The sequence below is a fragment of the Poromitra crassiceps genome (genome assembly GCF_964638095.1).
Source record: "Poromitra crassiceps genome assembly, chromosome: 6".
NCBI classification, from domain to species: Eukaryota; Metazoa; Chordata; class Actinopteri; order Beryciformes; family Melamphaidae; genus Poromitra; species Poromitra crassiceps.
The window spans coordinates 13272003-13296316 of record NC_139627.1 but is presented as its reverse complement, the minus strand read 5'-3'; the positions used below and the strand labels follow the sequence as shown (position 1 = coordinate 13296316).

The following is a 24314-nucleotide window of genomic DNA, read 5'->3' as shown; positions in this document are numbered from 1 at the left end:
ACCAGTCATATATATATATACGGTATATATATATATGAAGAGTTAATTTGCAAAAACAGGTAAACGCCATTCTTAAAATGAACAAACAACACCTGTTTGATACTCCGTGGAAAAAATCCAAATGGAGATACCTGTTTTTGCAAATTAACTATATATATATATATATATATATATATATATATATCAAAAAGCGGCCGGGGGGGGGGGGGGGTTGCAGTCTACCCACTTCTCCAGGGACCACTACACACCACTGTGAGAACATATGTTTTTTTTTTTTTTTTTTTTTTAAGTGTTTTTATTTGCAAGGTAGAGTACAGTACACATTGGTTGTAATCAGACAATCACAATCTCCAATGAAACAATAAGTAACTCAGAATGTACGGTCTCCCTCTATTTTCTTTTTCACAAATAACAAACACACAAAAGTGAGAACATATGTTTTGATGACATATTGCGTATCGGATGGACGGATAGTCACTGTCCGTTTAACCAATCAGAGTCCAGGAGGCGTTCTCAGAGCGGAAGTGGAGGAGCAGAAATCGCAGCCATGACAGTTGCCCACCAACCCGATCTCATGAAATGTGTAGCCTATACGTATATGACACGACGGTGTTAAGTCGTGGAATAGATACGCGATTTGGCGTGCAGTTCAGACGCACTTCGCCTCGTCCACTTACATTAGAAATCTAATATGCATAATAACTTTACGTGGAAGTTATGGGGGTTAGGTTTAGGGTTAAGGTTAGGGTCAGGGTTAGGTTAAGCGTTAGGATTAGTGTTTGGTTAAGGGTTAGGATTAGTGGTTGCGAGTATGTTGTTCGGCGTGCGTCTAAACTACTATACGCATTTCATGAGATCAGGCTGTGCCCACATAGAAGAAAATGCTATTTTAGAGCCACAATATTGTTATAAATATCAACAACTAGCCAATAGATATCAAAGCTGGTGGGCTTTATGGAAACATCATGACTCGAACTTGCCCACCGTTAAACTGGTCATTCAGTGGCGTTTTTTTGCCACATAAGTAACGTAGCGCACAGAGCGAACAGCTAGCTAACACCAGCTTTCTTCAACGCTCGGTTTATAGGCGGGTCGCTGACACCTTCAAGGTGCTTACCGCCACCTGCTGTAGGTTACTTGTACATGCAATGCACATACATCTATCCGTTTTATAATTCTGTCCACTTTCTGACGGATCAGTGTGGCCACGGCCTTAATGTGCTACACGTGCCTTAGCTGGCCATAGATGCCCTGGAGACAAGGGAGCTGGAAGGTGGGTGCTGAGGGTGCTGCAGCACCCCCTGGTGGCAAGAGATGGGATTTTTGAAATTGTTGGATTTGGCTGTCTTGTGTTTATACCACCAACAAAATGCATTAAAAAATGGTTTGTGCTTCCCAGCTCTAATCTTATTTCACACGCTCTCTCTTCAAAAGTGTTTGATTTTCGTCATAATCTGGTTTTCCATAATAATAAGTTCAGTGTTTATGCCTGTGTTGCTGTCTGTTGTAGTGTAAAACGACTAAAGGGAGAGCAGGTGCTTACATGAAAGTGAGTGAGAAAAGGAGAAGATACTGAATAATGACATCACAACAGTATAATCCTAATGTTAATTTAAAATTAAATATTCTTCTAAATATGGATGAAAGTCCAAAAAACATCAAATTTTCCATTTGTACCCTTTACACCAAAATATACCTCGAAGGCACAGTATCCATCAAACCCAGTACTGGCTGTCTTTGAGAGTTGGAGTCCCCGGCCTCTGTGAGGGCCTGGCCCCTGCAGTGACGGCTGGGATACCCCCGTGACTACCTCTACGATCACCATCCAGCGGGCCCCAGAGCGTCACCCCGGGGCCCAGGCTCAGCTTCCCGGGACTCGGGGCGAGCGCGGGCGAGCCGGGGCGGCTTCCGGCGCCGAGCGGGGTGACCACCACCGAGGGCGCGGCCACGCTGCGCTCCGGCCGGCCCAGGTACGGGCTGCCCTCGCTGGGTAAAGGCACGGCCGCCAGCCGGTGGACGAGCCGCATGTCCGCCCGCCTCTCCTTGCGGTGGCGGAACACCAGAATCAGAACCACGAGGATCACGATGAGCAGCAGGCAGGCCAGGAAGGGCAGGATGATGAGCAGAGGGTCGTTGGCGGGTCGGGGCAGCACCTACAATACAATACAATACAATACGTTAATTGTCCCCGTGCGGGAAATTTGTCTTGGACTCAAAATGTTGCACACATCTGCCTCCATAAACAAACAACATGTACAGTAACAAAACAGTTACACATTGCACAACCCACATGTTGCACATTACACATATCAAAAGAAGAAGAAGAAGAAGAAAAGATGCAGCATAAAGCTATTGCACAAGCAGCATAATTAATGAGCAGCTAGGGGAGGGCAGACGGACACGTAGGACCTGAGAGCTCCCTGAATAGCGTGATATGGGCATAGCCTACGAGATACACATTCATGTATCTATAATATGATGTGTGTGTGTGTGTGTGTGTGTGGGTGTGAAGCCGAGCATGTTCAGTCTGTGTAGTGACAATTCAGATGTGTTCTCGAATATTCCAGCTAACACTCCTGATGTTGTTGTTGTCAATGAAAATCGTAGAGTAGGTGTTTGTTCTAGAGGTTGACTGTACCTTTGACCACAGCCTAGAGGAGGCCTTTCTAACCAAGATGATGAAATACCAACAGCTAGAACAGACCATTTCACAGCTGGGCTACAGGTGTAAACTTCTAGTTTTCATATTTGGTAGCCTGGGTCATGTCCATAAGCTGGTTATGAGAGGCCTTCAGATGGCTGGCCTTCCAAAGAGAAGGGCCAAGCAGTTAGCGAGATATTGTTCAATATCTACTATTATCGGCAGCCGCTCAATATGGAGGAGGCGCTGCTTTTTGTACCCATGAAGTGGATACTGACCGCTATCTTGCATTACAGTATAACTGTATATATCATGTCCTTTGCATACTTGTATTTATGTGGACATACATAAATATTTCAAATGTCTGTGGTGCTGAAGCTGCATTAGATCTCTGTGTGTAATGTTTGTTTTAAGTCATGCTCTGTAATGGTTTGGCATGTCTTCATTCAGGCCTTTGAACAATTACGATGGAAACAATACATTTAGCAAGATGTCTTTGATATGAGTTGCATTCAAATTTAATTGAATGTCTGTGTAAAGCCTAAAATGGCATTTGTAGGCTCAAGTCAATCTATGGTGTACACTACAGTAATTTGTTGTTTAGCTACATTGTGACATTGTATGCTGTGTGTGTGTGTGTGTGTGTGTGTGTGTGTGTGTGTGTGTGTGTGCGTGCGTGCGTGCGTGCGTGCGTGCGTGCGTGCGTGCGTGCGTGTGTGTGAAATGCAACTCCAAACGGGAGTATGAGTGAGAGTGCGTGTGGGTTGTAAGCATGTGTGAGGCATACTTTGTTCTGTATATGAAATAGACGATGTGCTGCTGCCCATGGTGCTGGTGTGTGTGTGTGTGTGTGTGTGTGTGTGTGTGTGTGTGTGTGTGTGTGTGTGTGTGTGTGCTGCTGCCCATGGTGTTGGGCTGGTGTTGCTCATCATGTTCACATGATGTCTTCTTGCACTATCTTTGTACTGTTGTTTGGTCCGTTGCAGCATGGGCTTGTCCTCCTAAGGGAGACCTAATCAAATCATCTAATCTAATCTAATCTAATCTATTTAAACTGTTAATTGGGGTAGGCAGAACAAAAAGGGAAGCACGCACATCTCCGTAAAAATTTACAGGCGCTGGACTCAAAAATACACACCATAGAAAGAAGAGGAAGTCCGCACACTGTTGAAGCTCCAGCGACCACAAGTTTAATTAAAGCTTATACAACGTTTCGACCCCTTCGGGTCTTCATCAGGTATGAAGAGTGCAGACATAGGCAGGTTAAAATAGGGAGCAGACAATCAAGTCCCAGCTGTGTCAGGGATAATGGACACACCCCCCCATCTTAAGGGGACAGGCTACAAACAGTATAATGAGTAGAAAAATAGAAATTCATTCATTTTAGTGACATAATGTAATGACATAATGTAGCACAATACAGTTTTAAGATGGGGGGGTGTGTCCATTATCCCCGACACAGCTGGGACTTGATTGTCTGCTCCCTATTTTAACCTGCCTATGTCTGCACTCTTCATACCTGATGAAGACCCGAAGGGGTCGAAACGTTGTATGCTTTAATTAAACTTGTGGTCGCTGGAGCTTCAACAGTGTGCGGACTTCCTCTTCTTTCAATTGGGGTAGGCACACATAAGTACTTAAAAAGGTTTGCTTTTTGGTACTCTATATCAACTGCCCAAGGGTAAGAGAGAGCTCGTACTGTACGTGGAGAATATGGCATGGGTCTGACAGCATTCTCTGTGCTTGCCTGAGAACAGACTGCTCATAGATTGACTGGAGAGACTGATGTTCCTTGCTCCCCATAACCTTCATGGCAGTCTGTACCAGAGCAGCGAGTTTAGATTGAGCTGTACGGTGACAGTGCCATCATACCCAGCAGGCATCCCCATACCTCCACGCGGACCGGCCGGTGGCTGGGACGGTTGGCCGGGCTGTGCCTCACCGGGGCAGAGGGGGTGCGGGGCTGCGTGGTGCGTTTCCTCCCTCCTTCCCCTCCGTGGCGGGTGTGGTTCACCCCGCGGTGGATGTGAGGCTTCGTCCTGTCAAGTCAAGTTCATTTGTATAGCCCTGATTCACAAGCTTGTCTCAGAGGGACTTTACAGAGAATGTGTCTATCTAGGTCTAGCTAAGCACAATAAATTAGAAAGTAGGCATTCGATGAACTACAGCTTTCAGGAACACTTCCTGGACTTCAGGTGGGAAGGTTGCTTGCCCCACTGCTTAGCAAGCATTTCACCTTATCCAGATAAGATCCAGATCACTTATCCAGATACAGGTCACATTTAAAAAACAGGTGTAAATGGCGTGTAACTATGGAGGGTGCATCGTGCCTAAATCAAATACAATACACACATTGAAATACTATGCACACATTGAAATACAATACACATATTGGAAATACAATACATATATTGAAAATACAATACACATCTGAAGAATACAATACATGTGTAACAATAAATACAATACCGAAATGCTTAAATACAATACACATATTGAAAATACAATACACATCTCGAAAATACAACTGTATTGTATTTTCGATATGTGTATTGTATTTCGATATGTGTATTGTATTTAGTTGTGTGTATTGTATTTAGTTGTGTGTATTGTATTTAGTTGTGTGTATTGTATTTAGTTGTGTGTATTGTATTTCGATGTGTGTATTGTATTTCAATGTGTGTATTGTATTTGATTATGGCACGAATCACCCATGCCAAAATTCAATACAATACACACATTGAAATACAATACACATATTGAAAAGGCAATACACATATCAAAATACAATACACATATCGAAAATACAATACAGTTGTTGTATTTTCGAGATGTGTATTGTATTTTCAATATGTGTATGGTATTTAAGCATTTCGGTATCGTATTTATTGTTACACATGTATCGTATTCTTCAGATGTGTATTGTATTTTCAATATATGTATTGTATTTCCAATATGTGTATTGTATTTCAATGTGTGCATAGTATTTCAATGTATGTATTGTATTTGATTTAGGCACGATCCACCCTCCATATGTAACCGAACCTGTGAGTCTTGTTGTGGTTCTTGTGTGACAAAATGCGGGGATGCAAGCCAGAGCCCTCCCCTCCTCCGGTCGTGGTTCCGTTGTGGCCCGGCAGACGGGCGGCGGTGTGCTCGCGGCGCGGCCCCTCGGCGTTGGGCGCGTGATGCATCTGGTGGTGGGGTAAGATGGTGAAGTGAAGCTCGCCCTTGGCCGGCTGGACGTCTCCGGCCCTCAGCATGAAGACGAACGAGTCGTTGAGAGGCGTGGCGGGGGCGTGGCCTGGTGCCGTGGCGGGGGCCTGGCCTGGCAACGTGGCCACGCCCGCGGAGCCTTCGCCTGGGCGGGGCTGGGCGGCGTTGTCGCTGAGCGTCTCCTCGATGGCCACGCGGCCCTGCACCACGTCCCGGAACGTGAACGACCTCAGCACCTCCGAGGCTCCGTTAGGGTCATAGGTCATCTGCACAAACAGCAGGAGAGAGGGACGTGAGGCCAGTTTTGACAACATGAGTCATGAGACAGCACTCTAAAAAAAAAATTTTTTCATATTGATGACTGTGTTCAAGTGGATCCAGGCCAGTTCATTTGAATTCGATGCCGTTATGCTTCTGTGCAAGACAAATATTATTATATCGATACAGTATTATATATTTGTTTATCTGCTTTTTATTGTCTCGTTAGGGCTTATCCCAGTAGCCTGTTTCCATGCAGCCACACTCCTCTCACGGAAGGCGAGGGGAGGCTGCCCAGCGAGACTATGTACCAGTTAACCGCTCTGAGGAACTAAGGGAATAAACAAATAAACAGATGACATCAGAGAGCCTTACCAACAGAAGCAGGACTGCTGATTTACCTTGACTAGTTTTCCATGTTTGGGCGGAGAGAGAACCTCAAAGACCGGGTCGACCCTGCTGATCCGGGCCAGCTCCGAGGCGTCCATCATGGCCTTCCCCAGCTTGACGGCGATGCCGCTGGGCACGCGCACCGTCTCCCGCAAGGAGACGAGCGGGAGCACCGTCACCTTCACCGTCTGGCCAACCAGCTCGCCGTACACCACGCCGGGTGCCGACGCCGACACCGAGATCTCAAAGCTGTCCTCCGATTCGCTGAGATCGGTCATGTGATAGACAACACGGCCGGACTGTAGGTCCTCGTGGCGGAAGGCGGGGACCTGGAAAATGCATTGTTTGGATTCACTGAATATGTCAGGAATTTCTGCTCGCAGTTTTATTTGATGAATTTCCTTATTATTTTGGTCTAATTTTATATTTACAGATCCAGCTTCTGAAGCAAAAACCCAAACTTGGTGTCTGTCTATAACAAACCAATACATTTGAAGTGTAGAATACTGCAGGGATGACATATTTTTGTAGGCCAGCCAACCCAGAAGTCTGCGCACTTCGTCCTTCCAGTTCCCTCGTCTCTCAAGCCAATGGGATTTTTGTATGGGGATTTTGGTTAAATGTCTGTAATAAGGTCTGTCGTTAATAAAAAGTGTATGAAACCGGGAACTCTGTGTTCAGCAACGACAGCAAGATAATCTTCACAAATGAGGACCACTTTTATGAATTCTGAAGCATAAATGTGTTTTGTTTTTTTATCACGATTTTCAGAAAATGCTTCAAAAGTCATCAAAGTGGTCCTCATTTGTGAAGACTATTTTGCTGAACAGGAAGTTTGCCATTTCATACATTTTTGTTAACCACAAACCTTATTTCAGGCATTTACCCGAAATCCCCCTACAAAAACCGCATTGACTTTTAGACGAGGGAACTGGAAGTGCTAATATCCAGGTCTTCCGGACTCGGAAGCCGGTATCTATATCTGAATGCATAAGCAAAGAAGCTGTTAAAACGTTTAACCCCTTCAAGCTTTACAAGATATTCCTTTACCTTTATTTTATTTTTGTCATTATTATCAACCGTTAGTTCCCCTGCGTGTTTATGATTGTGAAATTGTGATCAAGTTGTGAAATTGTGATCAAGTTGTATACACAAAGTATTGCAAACTTGCTGTCATTGTTGTATGTATACTTGCTGCTAGGGGTGTCACGATACACTCAGTTCACGATACGATACGTATCACGATACTGGGTTCACGATAACGATACGATACGATACGATTTTAACAATATTTTTTTAAACTTGAATAATGACAATATATGACTGGAAAAGTAGTATTTTATTTGAAATGCACAAATACAAAACATGCTGTTGTGGGAAATTGTTATTACAATAACAACTAGAAAAAACATGAGATTGGAGATAAGGCTTATCTTGAAATAGAATGAGTTACACCGTCACTTAGATTTACTTTGAACTAAAAGGTTTCTCAGCAGTATAAATTCTCATTATGCATCTTCAGCTTTTCTTCAAACTCAAACAACAAGACTTTTCTTAGTCTATTTTTTATGCATCTTCAGTTTTTCCTGTCAAGTAAACAGTTTTGCCAGAAACTCAATTGAATGGTTTCTCTCCTGTATAACTTCTCATGTGTCTCTTCAGAGACTTGTTCAACTGAACTACTTTCCACACATTGAACTTCAACAAACAAAGACGTTTCTTTGTCTATTTTTGAAAAAAAAAAAAAAAAAAAAAAAAAAAAAAATCCACGATATGAGATTTCATCTCAACGATACATATCGTGACGTTTTACTATCGCGAAATTTCGTGGGACGATATATTGTGACACCCCTACTTGCTGCAATAAAGTTGTTAATAAAAAAAGAAAAGAAAAAGGAAGCCGGGGACCTCGAGGTCGTTAATGGCGATGCGTCCGTGGCGAGGGGGCCTGGTGACCGTGTAGGTGATGTTGGCTGGGCGGCGGCCATTGGTCTGAGCTGCCAGCTGATTGGTTGTGAGCACCACAGCGGTCCTGCCTGCTTGCATCAATGACAGGCCAGTGTTGTTCTCCATGGAAACAGCTGCCTTGGTAACCTCCAAGCGAAAGAGTTTGTAGAGTGGGCGGTGGTAACCGTCGGTTACATTGAAGTAGAAAACGCCTGTAGATGGCTCCCCCTGTTGGAGGGGGCAAAGGGAGGAGGGGTTGGGATGAAAGTCAGTCTCTAAATAACTGGGGCCCAATTCTTGACTTCTTGACTTGAAAGGTTTTCTCTCTGAACTGGACGTGTGGTTTGTGATGCTTATAACAACCATAATAACGGATAGCCTATGCATTGCAATATATTCAGTTGGCCGCGCTATCTGATGACGGTCTGAAAAAATAAATTACAGAGCAGTAAGAATTTGGTGGCTTAAACAACTGAGTTGGTTAGTTCGTTTTTACACCAACTTTGCTGGCTGGCGGTGTTCGGACCTTCGTGCCAATCAGTGCTTAAAAAAGCCAGGCCCACCCAACGCAAGCCGGGCACAGTTTAGTCTGAGCCATGGAGCTGACCGATTGTGATTTTATTTTATGTGTGAAAAGTGCAATCACTTATTTGTTGTTAAAAACAGGACACGCAACATATACTGTACATATACACATTACAGGTTAATTAAGAAATAAACAATACAAAGATATACAGTAAGTACAAAATGTCATGGACAAAAGACCCTCACCAACTATTCTAGCTTACTCTGCAAGTATTTCTTCAGGAGGTTTTTAAAACCACTCAGAGAACTCGCCGTCTTAACTTCGTTGGGGAGCTTGTTCCACTCCTCTCCCCCCGTGTAGAGGAATGCGCTTCTCCCCACCTTGCTTTTTACGTTTGGTAGTTTCAGATCTGTTACTGTGTTGTGAAATAATCAACAAGGATGGTTGGTGTCCGGCTGATTGTGGCGGGCTGGTCTGGACTAAAGTCCAGGTTCAGCCCATTGTCTCAATGTGCTGCTGCTGCTTTCACCTTCTGCAGGTCCTACACTGTCACATCATCTCACCTGAAGTGACTGATTGCTACAGTTATTGAGCTTGCCTTTGGTGGTATGGATGCCTTCCTTGTCTGTGGTGCTGAAGCTGCATTAGATCTCTGTGCGTAATGTTTGTTTTAAGTCATGCTCTGTAATGGTTTGGCATGTCTTCATTCAGGCCTTTGAACAATTACGATGGAAACAATACATTTAGCAAGATGTCTTTGATATGAGTTGCATTCAAATTTAATTGAATTTCTGTGTAAAGCCTAAAATGGCATTTGTAGGCTCAAGTCAATCTATGGTGTACACTACAGTAATTTGTTGTTTAGCTACATTGTGACATTGTATGCTGTGTGTGTGTGTGTGTGTGTGTGTGTGTGTGTGTGTGTGTGTGTGTGTGTGTGTGTGTGTGTGTGTGTGTGTGTGTTGAGCCTGTATTGTTTAAGTTAATGTAAATTTAAGCCTTTTATTGGCAGACTAAAGCCCAATTTCTGCTTTGTCTGCAGACACTTTTGAAATGGTCGCCGACAGAAATGAGGACTTGAGTTGAAACTTTCAAGTGTCGGCGAGCAGTGTCTGCTACCTAGTGAAATGTCTAGTGTCGCTGACATCACGTGTCGCGCAAGTCTGATTGGCTATATAGACGGCACGCGCTTGACTTCCTTGTTTTGGTTTTCGCTCGATTGAAATTAATCCCCGCTATTTTTATCAGCCTGTCCTTGATGTATGACTTCGTGAAAATCACAAAGAACATCGTGACCAATTTCCCAGAGCGAGAGGAGGTGAGTTGTGTGGTTGTGTGCTGTTTATATGCGGCTGCAGCCAAGTACGTTACATCTTGCCTCTGAGGTGGTTTCACTGTGCGTTCCCTCTCTTTTCTTGGCTGTCTGCTTATAGCGTTCGAGTGTCACGTGACCGTTGAACCGAGGTGAACGTTCACTGAAGTAGGCTATAAATGCAACACCAGAAGCAACACTTTCTTTTTCGTCTGCGACCATGTGCTGAGCAACACTTTCTAATAAGTATAAATTAAGCTTTAAGGTCCTTACACATCAAGAGCGATGCGAATATAGGGCACGGAATTGCGATGCGAGTTTCGACCCACCTGTCATTCACAGCAACAGTTGTGTACACGTAGGAAGGGAATTGCTGAAAAATCGACCGTGGTTCGAAAAAATAGCAACATAGCATAAACAATGTGAACGCCACGCATACTCTCGCAAACATCTCTCGTTATATTCTAACAGGTTTTTGGAAGTTATTTTGTGGTTATGGCCGAAGTGGCTGCTGCAAACCGTTTCATTTCACTTCCTGATCTTCCCTGGCCACAGACAGACTAACACTGGCCGATTCACTCGGGGTTCAAGCGAGACTACTCTGCGTTGGTCTCGTCTACTATTAGAGGTAAGATGTGATGCATTGATATTAAATTTATACTGTTTAATAACAATCGAAAAAGTTGCTCGTAGCTGCTTTAAGACAGCCCTTCAGAAGTTCCTACAGTGAAAAAGTAAGCCTCTATCCTAATATCTTATATTTAAATACATTTTAGACAAGTAGGTCATAGTCTTCATCTCCCTACACCTAACAACATTCATTGTAAAGCATTTTCTGTAGTGCCAGGGAGGCCTCTGTCTCATGTTTATTGGAGATAAACTAGCAAATTTGAAAGTTACCAACAGCAAACAATGTTTAAATCTTTGCCCGAGTTGCTCTAAATAGGTTTGTTCCAAAGTGTTTTGTGAAGCACTTTGGGTTGCCTCCTAGACTCAATGGCAGTAAGCTATTTTGAGTTCTTAAAAATTAAAGACATTTGTAAGAAATGGGGCTGTTACTAAGAAAATATTGAGGAACTGCACTTAAGAGCCTTCTTAAGAACATACTAAAGATTTCCTCTTAAGTCATTTTTAAGGCATCCATATAACGGCAACACAGGCACACACACGCACACGCACGCACGCACGCACACCACCTGCTGTGTGAAGTGCAGCCTGCCATGGTTGACGTCGTACTGGGTGAATGAGGTGACGGGCTCCGGTCTTTCCCCCAGGGTCAAGTAGCCATTGTTGGGTTTACTGATCACATCGTAGTGCAGCTCCTCTGCAGGCGTGTCATGGTCCTCCACCTGATGACATGGATATATTTTGGAACTGCTTTAAGGCTGAAAAAGAACTGCTCATGCAAATGAAGTCTACATCACTACAGTAGGCAGGTTAAGTCTACATCACTACAGTAGGCAGGTTAAGTCTACATCACTACAGTAGGCAGGTTAAGTCTACATCACTACAGTAGGCAGGTTAAGTCTACATCACTACAGTAGGCAGGTTAAGTCTACATCACTACAGTAGGCAGGTTAAGTCTACATCACTACAGTAGGCAGGTTAAGTCTACATCACTACAGTAGGCAGGTTAAGTCTACATCACTACAGTAGGCAGGTTAAGTCTACATCACTACAGTAGGCAGGTTAAGTCTACATCACTACAGTAGGCAGGTTAAGTCTACATCACTACAGTAGGCAGGTTAAGTCTACATCACTACAGTAGGCAGGTTAAGTCTACATCACTACAGTAGGCAGGTTAAGTCTACATCACTACAGTAGGCAGGTTAAGTCTACATCACTACAGTAGGCAGGTTAAGTCTACATCACTACAGTAGGCAGGGGTTCTCACGACCCAAAAGTGGGTCACAGGGCCATTTTGAGTGGGTGTGTGCATGAAAAGAAAACCGACTCTTTGAGGACGTTGGTGTCTGCAGCGGATATTACTGTCTTTCATAGGCTGTAGCAGGCTTGTTTTTCAAGCTAGAGTGACGATGCTGATATCTTCTGAAACTACAAGACCTAATGCGTCCATGGGTACCAAACATCTCATGCTAGCTTGTCAGAAAGGGGGCTAAATAACACCCCAATTATTTGCGAGGGAAAAACTGGCATGGCCATTTTCAAATGGGTCCCTTAAACTCACCCCTCAATATATCTGAATGAGAATGGGTTCTATGGGTACCCACGAGTCTCCCCTTTACACCTATATCATTCTTATATAGGCAAAAAAATAAATACATAAATAAATCTGAAATTTGGGTCGCAACTGAATGACTATTAGGAAAAATGTGGGTCGTGAGGTATACCATACAAGATCATGTACATATTACGTTAGAAAGGTTCCCGTTATGTTTATTTGTATAGGGTGATTTTGAACAGTGACATCATCAGCGATGTCATAATAAAGCACTGATGATGTCATAGACCTAGGCGACATTGTGACATCATCAGGGCTGTCCCAAATCACTTCATCTGCTGCCTATGCTGTTTCGTTCTGCAGATCAGTCTGGCCTACAGCACACCCCCTGGCGATTTCCAGAAATTACAAAGTGCACATGGCCCAATAAGGTTCCTGCCTCGTAGTTGACACCACTGGCAAAACTGTATGGCGACTTCCGAAGCAACGAGCGGTAACGTTAACGTTGGTAAACAGAGCCATAAGTGCAGTTATTACAGAAATAGACCCAATAACAACAATTAAACAAGAACAAGAGTATACACCTGCCACAAAAGACATGTTTGCCATTCTTCCAAGTGGATTTGATTTGGCGACGCTGATTGGCTGAACTTGTCGGTGAAATTGAAGTGAGTGGCTTGGAGTGCAGACTGATCCACAGAATGAAACAGAATGTGAGTTTCACGTGATCAGTATGGTTTACCAGGCTAAGGTCATGTGATCAGTATGGTTTACCAGGCTAAGGTCATGTGATCAGTATGGTTTACCAGGCTCACTTAAAAAGTGAGTGTGAACAAAACCATGTCAACATAAACGTATGTTGTATCTTGTTGTAAGCAATGATGCGATCGACTACACAATCCAGCCGGTCGTCAAGGCAGCCCTTCTGCAGCCCCTCGACACCCTACCTAGTGCCTACCTGCAGGCTCTCGGGCCCCACCACGACGCTCTCCCCCACCACCACCTTCATACTGGGAGCTCTGGTCCTGACGAGCGTAGGCTGGTCGTTCACCGGCATCACCGTGATGTTGAACATCTCCGTCAGCGCCAGGCTGTCCTCCACCTGACCAAGACTGCTCCAGGCCTGGTCTAACGGCAGAGGGGAGGACGACGAGGACAGAGGGGAGAAGGAGGGAGAAGAGGAGGTGGACAGGGAGGACGAGGACGTGGAGGAGAGTTCCAGAGGAGCCACCCAAGCTCGGAAGGTGAAGCTGTCGCTCGCCGTCTCCGAGTTGTCGTGGACGTACGTGATGCCGAACTTGTTCAGGGCGACCTGGGAGAAATCTAGCTGGTCACTGGGGAGAAATGGGAAGGGCAGAGGTCAGCTTTACTTCTCATAGTGGAGCAGATTAAATGTACTTTTCCCCCCTGATTTTTCCCCATTTTCTCCCCAATTGTACTTGGCCCATTTCCCCCTGCTGGTTGTGGAAGACATTCTAACAGGGTCCAGGCACCTGCTGATAAGGTCTTGTCCTCCTATAGTCAGAGCCCCGTGGCGGGGCAGGGAGATCACGCGGTACAGCACCTGGTGGTCCTGGCGCTGCAACTCGGGAACCTTCCCCAGCAGATTGGAGGCATCCAGCTTGGACCTGTCGATGGTGACCCTGCCCCCCTCCGCCACCACAACACCTGAGAGACAGGAGGGAGCACAACACACAGCACAGCGGGTTGGGTCTGTTGTTGAACTCGTCTTCCTCCTGTTGCAGCCTGGGATGCTGCAGGTAACACTTTGTCATTCACCAATACAGTCATTTCCTAGAAAGGACGTGTTAATAAAAGGTTTCCTGGAAAGAGCCACGACATTGTAGACTGGTAACCTGATGAATCTGCGAGCTCATGTTTTATTTGCTCTGGCAGATGCGTTTTAACCTGGCGCTGCCAGATGGTTTGTTTTCACATAACTATCTGGGAATGAGTGGTTTGGGAAACCATTTCAAATGACAGACATTGAAAATATTCAAAAAAATACAGGGCAGGTGATTGGATGAAGCATCTGTCTGTTCTCGCTGGCGTCACACCAAAGACGCTGATTGGTGTGAACCACTGGTGGTTCAGATTCAAACCGATAGATTGGAGCATGGCAAAATGGATTTGTCGTGTGATCATGATCTCATGATTTCACGTGAATTCAGCTGCCTCACAAGGTTAGATGCGTCTGCTCCCCCCCCCCCTTTCCCATTTGAACAGATTTCCACTTGGCCTGAAAACAATCATATTTTTTTCTTTTTCTTTTTCTGTTTACAACATGCACACATTATTCACAGATAAATTAATCTCTCGAGACAGACTTTCGACTTGCATCGAAAATCTGTCGGCTGGCTCCGTCAAAAGGGGCGTAACAGCGCTCGCACACATGCTGCGCTTTACCCGATCAAAATGAAGTGGACGTGACCGGTGTGTAGTCAAAACGTACCACTTTCAGCGTGTAGCAAGTTGTTACTTGCTACTAGCAACGAGCGTGCGATGTTGTTGTTGTTTCATAGCGACGGAGGGATTTGAGAGCGACACCCAGGGAGCGGAAAGGAAATCCATAAATGGTCAGAGCCGGTCGGTTGGAGACAATGGCAGAGCTTGCAGGGAGCGGAAAGGGATTTTCTTCCGCTGCCGACCGCGCCTCTTGAGTTCTTGTTGCACCACATTGAAACGGGGCTGCCCCCAGAGGTTAGAGAAAATCAGCAAAAAATTGTTGAACCGATTGACTAGAGATATGTAAGGATTCAATTGATAATGACATGAAATCAAAAACTAAATGGTGTTAGCCAGGGGCGGTTTTAGCATCAGAGCTTTGGGTGGGCTCAGCCCACCCAATGGTCATGGACCACTGAACCCCTAGGGGGGTCCGGGGGCATGCCCCCCCGGAAGAAAATTTTGTACAGTTTCAAGTAAAAATGGATCAAACTGGCGCACTTTGAGAGTAAAATGAAGAGACTAGATCTATGAAGAACTACACACATCAATATCTTCTTTACCGTTCTGTGGTTTTACAGCAATGAAAAAAAAATTGTTTCCCTATATATACTATATATATTCTGCATACAGGTTACTATATGGTAGAATTATGCTTGCATAAATAATACCAAAATCACTTCAGGGGAGTTTCAAGTAAAGTAACATTTTGCTTTGTAGGCAAAACAAAAGTAAAATTAAATCAAAAGGGAACTTCCTAACTTATTGGCAGGAATAATATTCCGACAAGATAATAATATACTGTAAGCACTAAAGCAGGAGTTTGCAATCAACTAGTTGAAATTAATATGTGGCAGTATTTGTGGGGGTCAAAATCTATGTAGGGTGTACCACCACAAATAGATCAGTGTATGGGAAACACTGACTATTAAATTGTGTGACTAGAAAGACACCAATAAATCTGAGAAAATGTACTTTAATTTTGAACAACAGCACTACAATGGTGGCATTACAAATGGTATTATGAAATTATTGTGTGAAAAAACAAGAATGCCACTTTTTTCATGAACTTTAAGCAGAAAATTAAAAAATAGTTTTAAAGCAAAAATAAATAATAAATAAAGATCATTTTAACATTGGCTCAACCAGCCCATCTTACTGACCACCAGGGGTCCTGGTCCTTAATCCCTTTTTATTACTCCCATGCCACTGGTACTGTACACAAACAAGGCTGTTTAAATATCTGCCTTGCACTCCCTTAGAGCAGGGGTGTCAGACTCATATTAGGTAGAGGGCCGGATTTGTTCAACTGAGACCTCATGGGGGCCGGATTTTTTTTTGACTAAAATCAATTCGACTCATTTACCCATTTACTTCACAAAAGAAATACTGCTCTTTCCATTTATCTTGAAACTGCCTGCATTCCGTGTCAACCTTTCTCTTTTTCGACAGCATCTTGTTCAGGGGCGGACTGGGATCATAATTCAGGCCGGGCATTAGATACCAAGCAGGCCACTCTGACTGCTCAATGCTCACCTCAGTTTCATTGATCATGAGTGGGGAGAACGATTGTGTGGACTGTGGAGGACCACTTCGCTGCTGTACTGTGTGTGTGACCTGTGTGAAGTGATGTGGGATTAGGCAGATAGATGGAGGAGGGAGCGCCTGCGCAGCCGCGGTTCTAGAAACTTTTCGGGTGGGCTGAACCCCCCTAAATTTTTGTCTCAGCCCACCCTAAGAACATAGAGGGGGGGGGGGGAAACATGCACACAGCGCATTGAGTGTAGTCAGAAACTGCTACTAATGACCACCATGGATTTGGAGAGGGATTAAAAAAAGAATTAAAAAAAAATGCCTCTATTTTTTTGGGTGGGCTGAGACTATTTCAGTCGGCCTAGAACCGCCCCTGGTGTTAGCTGAATGCCATCACATTACAAGGAAAATACCTCACCATTTCACTATTTAGACCTCACAAATTCACATTCATAATCTATGATATTCCCCCAGCAACTCCACAACTACACCCAGCAACTCCACAACCACATCCAGCAACTCCACAACCACACCCAGCAACTCCACCACATGCAAGTTGCAACTAACATTTTCATTGCCAATTATATATTATGTCAATCTGTTGATTACTTTCTCGATTAATCAATTCATTGTTTGGTCTATAAAATGTCAGAAAATGGAGAAATGTCGATCAGTATTTCCCAAAGCCCAAATGTCAATACTGTCATTCAGTAATATTCAGATTTAAAAAGCTGGATTCAGCTGGATTGCTTTTTCCTAAAAAAAAATTACACAAATCAATTAATTGACTATCAAAATAGTTGGTGATTAATTTAATAGTTGACAACTAATTGATTAATCTAGAAATTATAAATCTAGACTGTAAATTCATGTAGCCTACATTCACTACCTATTTAACGCCCATTTAAATTTCATGTAAATTCATATTTAATATCTACGCAACACTCCTACGCGCTCATGTACATATTGTATATATATATATATATATATTTGATTTGATTGCACTTGCAACGTTGTGATTGTCTTTTATAGTTATCTTTCCTACTTCTTTATCTCTGTATATTGACCTGACCGCTACGCTGCATACAGACACTAAGACAAATTCCTTGTATGTAACTTGCATACTGTGGCAATAAAAGTGATTCTGATTCTGAAATCATTGCAGCTCTAACAAGGAGTATTTTAGATTTTTGAAACAGAAATGTGGCTGTATCCCAATTTGACTTGTCTAAGGCGGACTGATCCGGAGTGGTACCTGCGTTGTTCAGTAGCTTGGTGCTGCGTTGCGGCTGGTCATGGCGTGCGTTGTTCAGTAGCTTGGTGCTGCGTCGCGGCTGGTCGTGGCGTGCGTTGGCCTGGTAGGAGATCAGGATGGTGAAGATGTGCGGAGGAAGGAACGCAGGAGGAGACGACACAGTGAAAGAAAAAGAGTCAATCGCCGACCAGCCTACGGACTCTGGCTCGTTCTGATCGTACCAAATCTCTCCATCGTTCACCTGAGAGTGAGAGAGAGAGTGAGAGAGAGAGAGAGAGTGAGATAGGGTACATATCATTTGAGGTAAGCTACATATCATTGTTGAGATAGGCTACATATCATTGTTAAGATAGGCTACATATCATTGTTGAGATAGGCTACATATCATTGTTGAGATCAGCTACATATCAGATAGGCTACATATCATTGTTGAGATAGGCTACATATCATTGTTGAGATCAGCTACATATCATTGTTAAGATAGGCTACATATCAGATAGGCTACATATCATTGTTAAGATAGGCTACATATCATTGTTAAGATAGGCTACATATCAGATAGGCTACATATCATTGTTGAGATAGGCTACATATCATTGTTGAGATCAGCTACATATCAGATAGGCTACATATCATTGTTGAGATCAGCTACATATCAGATAGGCTACATATCATTGTTGAGATAGGCTACATATCATTGTTGAGATAGGCTACATATCATTGTTAAGATAGGCTACATATCATTGTTAAGATAGGCTACATACATATCATTGTTAAGATAGGCTACATATCATTGTTGAGATAGGCTACATATCATTGTTAAGATAGGCTACATATCATTGTTGAGATAGGGTACATATCATTGTTAAGATAGGCTACATATCATTGTTAAGATAGGCTACATATCATTGTTGAGATAGGCTACATATCATTGTTGAGATAGGCTACATATCATTGTTAAGATAGGCTACATATCATTGTTGAGATAGGCTACATATAATTGTTAAGATAGGCTACATATCATTGTTGAGAAAGGCTACATATCATTGTTGAGATAGGCTACATATCATTGTTAAGATAGGCTACATATCAGATAGGCTACATATCATTGTTGAGATAGGCTACATATCATTGTTGAGATCAGCTACATATCAGATAGGCTACATATCATTGTTGAGATAGGCTACATATCATTGTTGAGATAGGCTACATATCATTGTTAAGATAGGCTACATATCATTGTTAAGATAGGCTACATATCATTGTTGAGATAGGCTACATATCATTGTTAAGATAGGCTACATATCATTGTTAAGATAGGCTACATATCATTGTTAAGATAGGCTACATATCATTGTTGAGATAGGCTACATATCATTGTTGAGATAGGCTACATATCATTGTTGAGATAGGCTACATATCATTGTTGAGATAGGCTACATATCATTGTTAAGATAGGCTACATATCATTGTTGAGATAGGGTACATATCATTGTTAAGATAGGCTACATATCATTGTTGAGATAGGCTACATATCATTGTTGAGATCAGCTACATATCAGATAGGCTACATATCATTGTTAAGATAGGCTACATATCATTGTTAAGATAGGCTACATATCATTGTTGAGATAGGCTACGTATCATTGTTGTTAGGTGGGGACACTGTTGATTTTCATGAAACTATCATTTACATGTAAATGTCATTTACACCCTGTATTCAGCTGAAATCTGCAATGGAGCCAGGGGCTGAAAGTACAACAACTAGGGTAAAACCTTGCTACAGTGAAGAGTTCAGCTAAAATCAGAGTGTAAATGTAATCTTTTCAAGTGAACTTAGCATCTCAGGGCTTGTGGAGACTCTGATTCTGTCAGCTGAGCAGTATGGAAGCATTTTATTTATTTTTCTGTTGTTTTTTTCTCATGGCCTCCTTCCCACTCAGCAGACAGCTCTCTGTGCCTGTCTGTCATGGCTGGAGTGTAGTTCTCCAGCCAAACTCAAGGGGCCCTATCTTGGTACAGGCGATATCCCATATTTGCGCTTGCGCACCTGTTTGTGCGTGCCTTAAAGTCGAACTGAACCCGTTCGGCGCGTGGGTCGGAGTCCGTTTTAGAGTAAAAACATAACTTGTCTGAGATGACAGGTTGAGAGGCGGGTCATAGTAGCATGTCAATGATTTTATTTGACAATTCTGGGGACTGGATTTGGCTTTGGCCAATCCTGGCGTGTTCCGCCTCCAAATCGAGTGGGATTCCGCGTGTTGTGGCGCGCTCCTCAGGAAGAGCCTGCGGACGCGAGGTTAGTGGCTGAGTGGAGCTGGACAAGCCGCAGGCAGCCAGCTTCCTTCGTGTTGCCGAGCGGAGAGTGCAGCCCGTCGGCCTGGAATGTCCGAGGTGCGACCCCTGACAACCAGGCTCTCTGAGGCGCGTGCCACTTACGCTATTGCGGTAAATAATATTCCTGGAATACGAGTTTTAACGAGCCAGTTAAATTTCTTTGCATTCTTATGCATTACCGTTTTCTTTATTGTGTATATCAACATACAATTGGACAAGTTAGTAGTTAGTTTATGGGATAGGAATTCTGCCAGATGACAGGCCATTTTCTCCTTCATTTGGAGGAGAAAATGATGCTGAAGATTTGATTGACAGCTGAATATGATTGGTTGAAATGGGGTAGAAAGTTGATAATACTAGGTGACGTCAGCAAACTGTAGATTACTGTTATGAATGAAATCTTGAAAAATGAACTTTTGATGTGAAAAAGTGTGAAAAACCAAAGAAATTCGATTTTTGTGATTTTTCTGGCATACATTATTAAATAGGTACGCTGCATACCCAGGTATTTGAACTAAAATGAAAGAAAAGTCATTTTTGGGTTCACCTTGACTTTAAGGCAGGGAAGATAGCGGTCTGCCTTGTGCATTTCCTGCCTTGCGCAATCCCTCCAGAACCCACCCCTCACCCACATCGAAAACTGCATATCCGCAATAAAAACCTGGCTAACCCACAACTTCCTCCAACTCAACAGCGACAAAACTGAACTCCTCCTCATTTGCACCAAATCCACCCTCAATAAAACCGGACCCATCACCCTCACCATTGACGACTCCACCATCACCCCCTCCGCCCTGGCTCGCAACCTTGCTTTCATCCTGGACCCCACCCTCTCCTTCGATCCCCACGTCAGCTCTGTTGTCAAAACCTCATATTTCCATCTCCGCAATATCACCAAAATCAGACACTGCCTCTCCCCCCCTGCTGTTCAATCCCTCATCCATGCCTTCATCTCCTCCCGCCTCGACTATTGCAACTCCCTTCTCTCCGGCATCACCTCCCGTTCCTTCCATAGACTCCAGATTAGGGCTGGGTTCAAAAAAATCGATTCTCCGATTTTTAATCGATTTTTATTTGAATCCTCTATTATCGATTCATATGTCCAGAGATCGATTTTTTTTTAATTATTATTATTATTATTATTTTTAAATAAACAGGCTAAAATATTATGCTGTGTGTGGTAGTTGAAACATAGTTTCAAGTTGACGTTTATTTATGTTTGTAGTTGAAACTAAAACATAAATACTGTAGGCTACATGAATGGAAATGTTTGATCATTCATTAATATCTACTTTTAGAAATTATATAGGCTGAAATCAAATCACTGTGCATAATTGTGAAAGTATCTTTATTGACATGTGTAACTAAAACCATTAAAATTGACAACAGGTCTGCAACTTTTTTCCCCCATGTATCTACTTGGCTGGTTGGGAACCCCTGTGTTACATAACTGGACAGTCATATGTCCAGTATAGTTGATTGCCTCACTGAATTATCTGCTAATACCCAATTTTAGCATCAGAATTTGATGTCATGGCATGGCAAGGCTGTGCATAATGACATATCCAAAAGGATTTTTACTCTGCAGTGTGCTGTGCTGCACGGAGATTATGGTGCACTCAAGCGCAACGGGATATTTAACGCGTAAGAGGTGCTTTTAAAAGCTCTTAGCGCAATAGCTCTTAGCGTAATTGCACGCTGCGGACAATAGGATGCCATCTATCCCCTCATTTTTGCGCTGAAACGCCTAGTTCGGCATGTGGCACGCCTATGTCCAGTACAATTATAACAGGCATGCGCTTGTCCACGCCCCCAATTTGCATTGTGCCACGCCCCCAATTTGCATTGTGCGCGCCGTTAACTGAGCGCAAACGCTAAATTACCATAGGGCCCAAGGCATCAAAACGGGAGGCCACAATATGGCCATATGTTTTATACAGTCTATGGCCAGCATACACACACACACACACACACACACACACACACACACACACGCACACACACACACACACACACACACACAGAGTTCCCTACCATGCTCTGTGTGAAGGTGGAGACCAGGCGTGTGGAGTTGTCGGCCATGCGTTGGAGCAGCCGGCCCAGTTTGGGAGCAGCGGTGACGGAGAAGACCAGCGAGCGGTTGTGTGTGAGGGGGGCGTCGTCGTCGGTTACCACCTGCAGCTCCTGCCCAGAGAGCGCCGTCACTGAGCCTGTGGGGGACATGTGTTCGTCTGTTGTGGGTTTTGTCGCATGTTCCCCCGTTCATCGGCCATTGTTTTACAAACAAGCGCAAACCTTTAAGCCCACGGCACAGTGGTGTGGCCATTCAGCTTTATACGTCAGATTGGGCAATACGTCATTTTGTAGGCGCCACATGTTCCCGCCTGTTCCCAAACCGGCCTGTTTGTCGACGGGCAACAGATGACGCTAGGTACAAGCGGGGGTATGCTTGGCGTCCAAATTGCAGTATAGAGGAAAAGAGGACACCATACCCAGACCCGGGTCTGGGGGATGGTTACGGATATACTCACAAGAGGGTGAGGTGATGCGTCAGGAGGGATTCAAGATTCAAGATTCAAGATTTTTATTGTCACTCCGTAGTACAAGTATCACGTGTGAAATTCTTGTGCTGTGGACTCCGTTTAAACTTTACAACATAGTACAAAAAATAACAGGGCATATGAGTGCAGGAAAACAATAAGAGACACAACAAGCAATAAGGCAGTAGAGTGATAAGACAAGTCAGAGACAGTGGCATATTCACTGCACATAGGTGCACATGTCATGTGCATACTTTAGACATACTTAAACATAGTTGACGTTCTGTTTGCACAGGTGCAAATAGCATATACATGTACCTAATTAAACATACAATTAAACATTGGACATACGTAATGGTAGCAGCTACAGTACGGTACAGTACAGCTACTACACTATTTGTGTATGTTAAGGAGTCTCGTGGCCTGCGGGAAGAAACTGTCCCTCAAGCGATTTGTGCGTGCTTTTGGGACCCTGTATCTCCTCCCTGAGGGTAACAGGGAGAACAGGCTGTTGTGGGGGTGGTTTGTGTCTTTGATGATCTTCAGGACGCACACGTAAGAGGAGCTTACTTGAGCCGTACTCGTTTTAAGCAAGGTTTAGAGAAAAAAAACGGCCTGTTTGTCGGCGGGCAACAGATGACACAAGGTACAAGTGGGGGTATGCTTGGCGTCCAAACTGCAGTATAGAGGAAAAGAGGACACCGTACCCAGACCTGAGTTTTATGTGTGTGTAGTCATGTTTATAGTCATGATGTCGGGGGACTCAATATAGATAAATTGATTTATTCTATTATGCAAACCCAATGAGTCCTCTATACGTTTTTAGCTCTTTTTGCAACTGCTGCGCCTGTTGCTTAATGCACTTTTTATACTCTTTTTTACATTTGGAGCGTTATTTTAGCCCCTTCCCGACAAGCTAGCATATTATGCTTGGCATCAATGGGTCTTCTAGTTTCTTCTGATAACAGGATCTCCACAGTGTAGCTTTAAAAATGACCCTGCTACAGCCATTTGATTACCCGCGAAAATCGGGAGTGTTGGCAGACCACTCGCGGCCCACCTGCAGTACCTCCATGGCCCACTAGTGTTTGGGAATCACTGTTCTATCCCATAAATCAACCCACCCACCCACCCCCTATTTTTTAAATCTCACAACGCTGTCCAGGGTCCTGAACCCCAGGTGGAGAAACACTGGCTAAAGAATGGAGAAGTGAGCTTAATTGTGTCCAGAAGGTCATCGGTTCACTGCAAAAAATCACAAGTTGTCCAGTGAGTTTATCTTGTTTCCAGACCTATCAAAAGTTATTTCATGATATCTTTTCATCAAATTATCTCACTGCAGTGGCAAATAACATAACATAACATAACAGGTTTGTCAGTTTTTGAACCCAAAGACCACCTGTGAATATCTGGGCAGGGAAATTATTTGACTATCAAATCCATGGATTTGACCGGGCGTGTGTCTGCTCTGTTACCTGGGTAGACTTCCATGGGCTGGTGTCTGTGCAGGGTGAGGACCAGGGAGCGGGCGGCGGTGCTGAAGATCTGCCGAGGGGCAAAGCTCACGCCATCGTTCACCTGGAAGTGGAAGCCGCCTGACTGCGCACCTGCAACACAAGCGGATATACTGTATACGGGTGATGAGGGATAAAGATGTCTGTGTGGATTCTGTTCTATTCTACTCTTACAGCAGAACGTCACGAAAAACAATGCTGATTTCTTTCACATGATC

The 24314-nt window shown here is 43.7% G+C and overlaps 1 protein-coding gene across 1 annotated transcript in view; it reads right to left on the bottom strand.

The window, feature by feature from the left end:
- Positions 1–1715: 1715 nt before the first annotated feature.
- LOC310777716 (chondroitin sulfate proteoglycan 4-like) overlaps positions 1716–24314 on the bottom strand; it is a gene marked incomplete at its 3' end in the record, with an annotated part of 64103 nt that continues 41504 nt past the window's right edge. The window contains exons 16-26 of the mRNA XM_083638089.1: positions 24058–24189; positions 22077–22252; positions 17706–17946; positions 13966–14140; positions 13431–13806; positions 11487–11639; positions 8414–8680; positions 6517–6834; positions 5687–6123; positions 4533–4680; positions 1716–2153 (exon numbers count right to left, since the gene is read on the bottom strand). Of these exons, the coding sequence (XP_083494215.1) occupies positions 1716–2153; positions 4533–4680; positions 5687–6123; positions 6517–6834; positions 8414–8680; positions 11487–11639; positions 13431–13806; positions 13966–14140; positions 17706–17946; positions 22077–22252; positions 24058–24189 (2861 nt within the window). The remainder of the gene's footprint in view (positions 2154–4532; positions 4681–5686; positions 6124–6516; positions 6835–8413; positions 8681–11486; positions 11640–13430; positions 13807–13965; positions 14141–17705; positions 17947–22076; positions 22253–24057; positions 24190–24314) is intronic.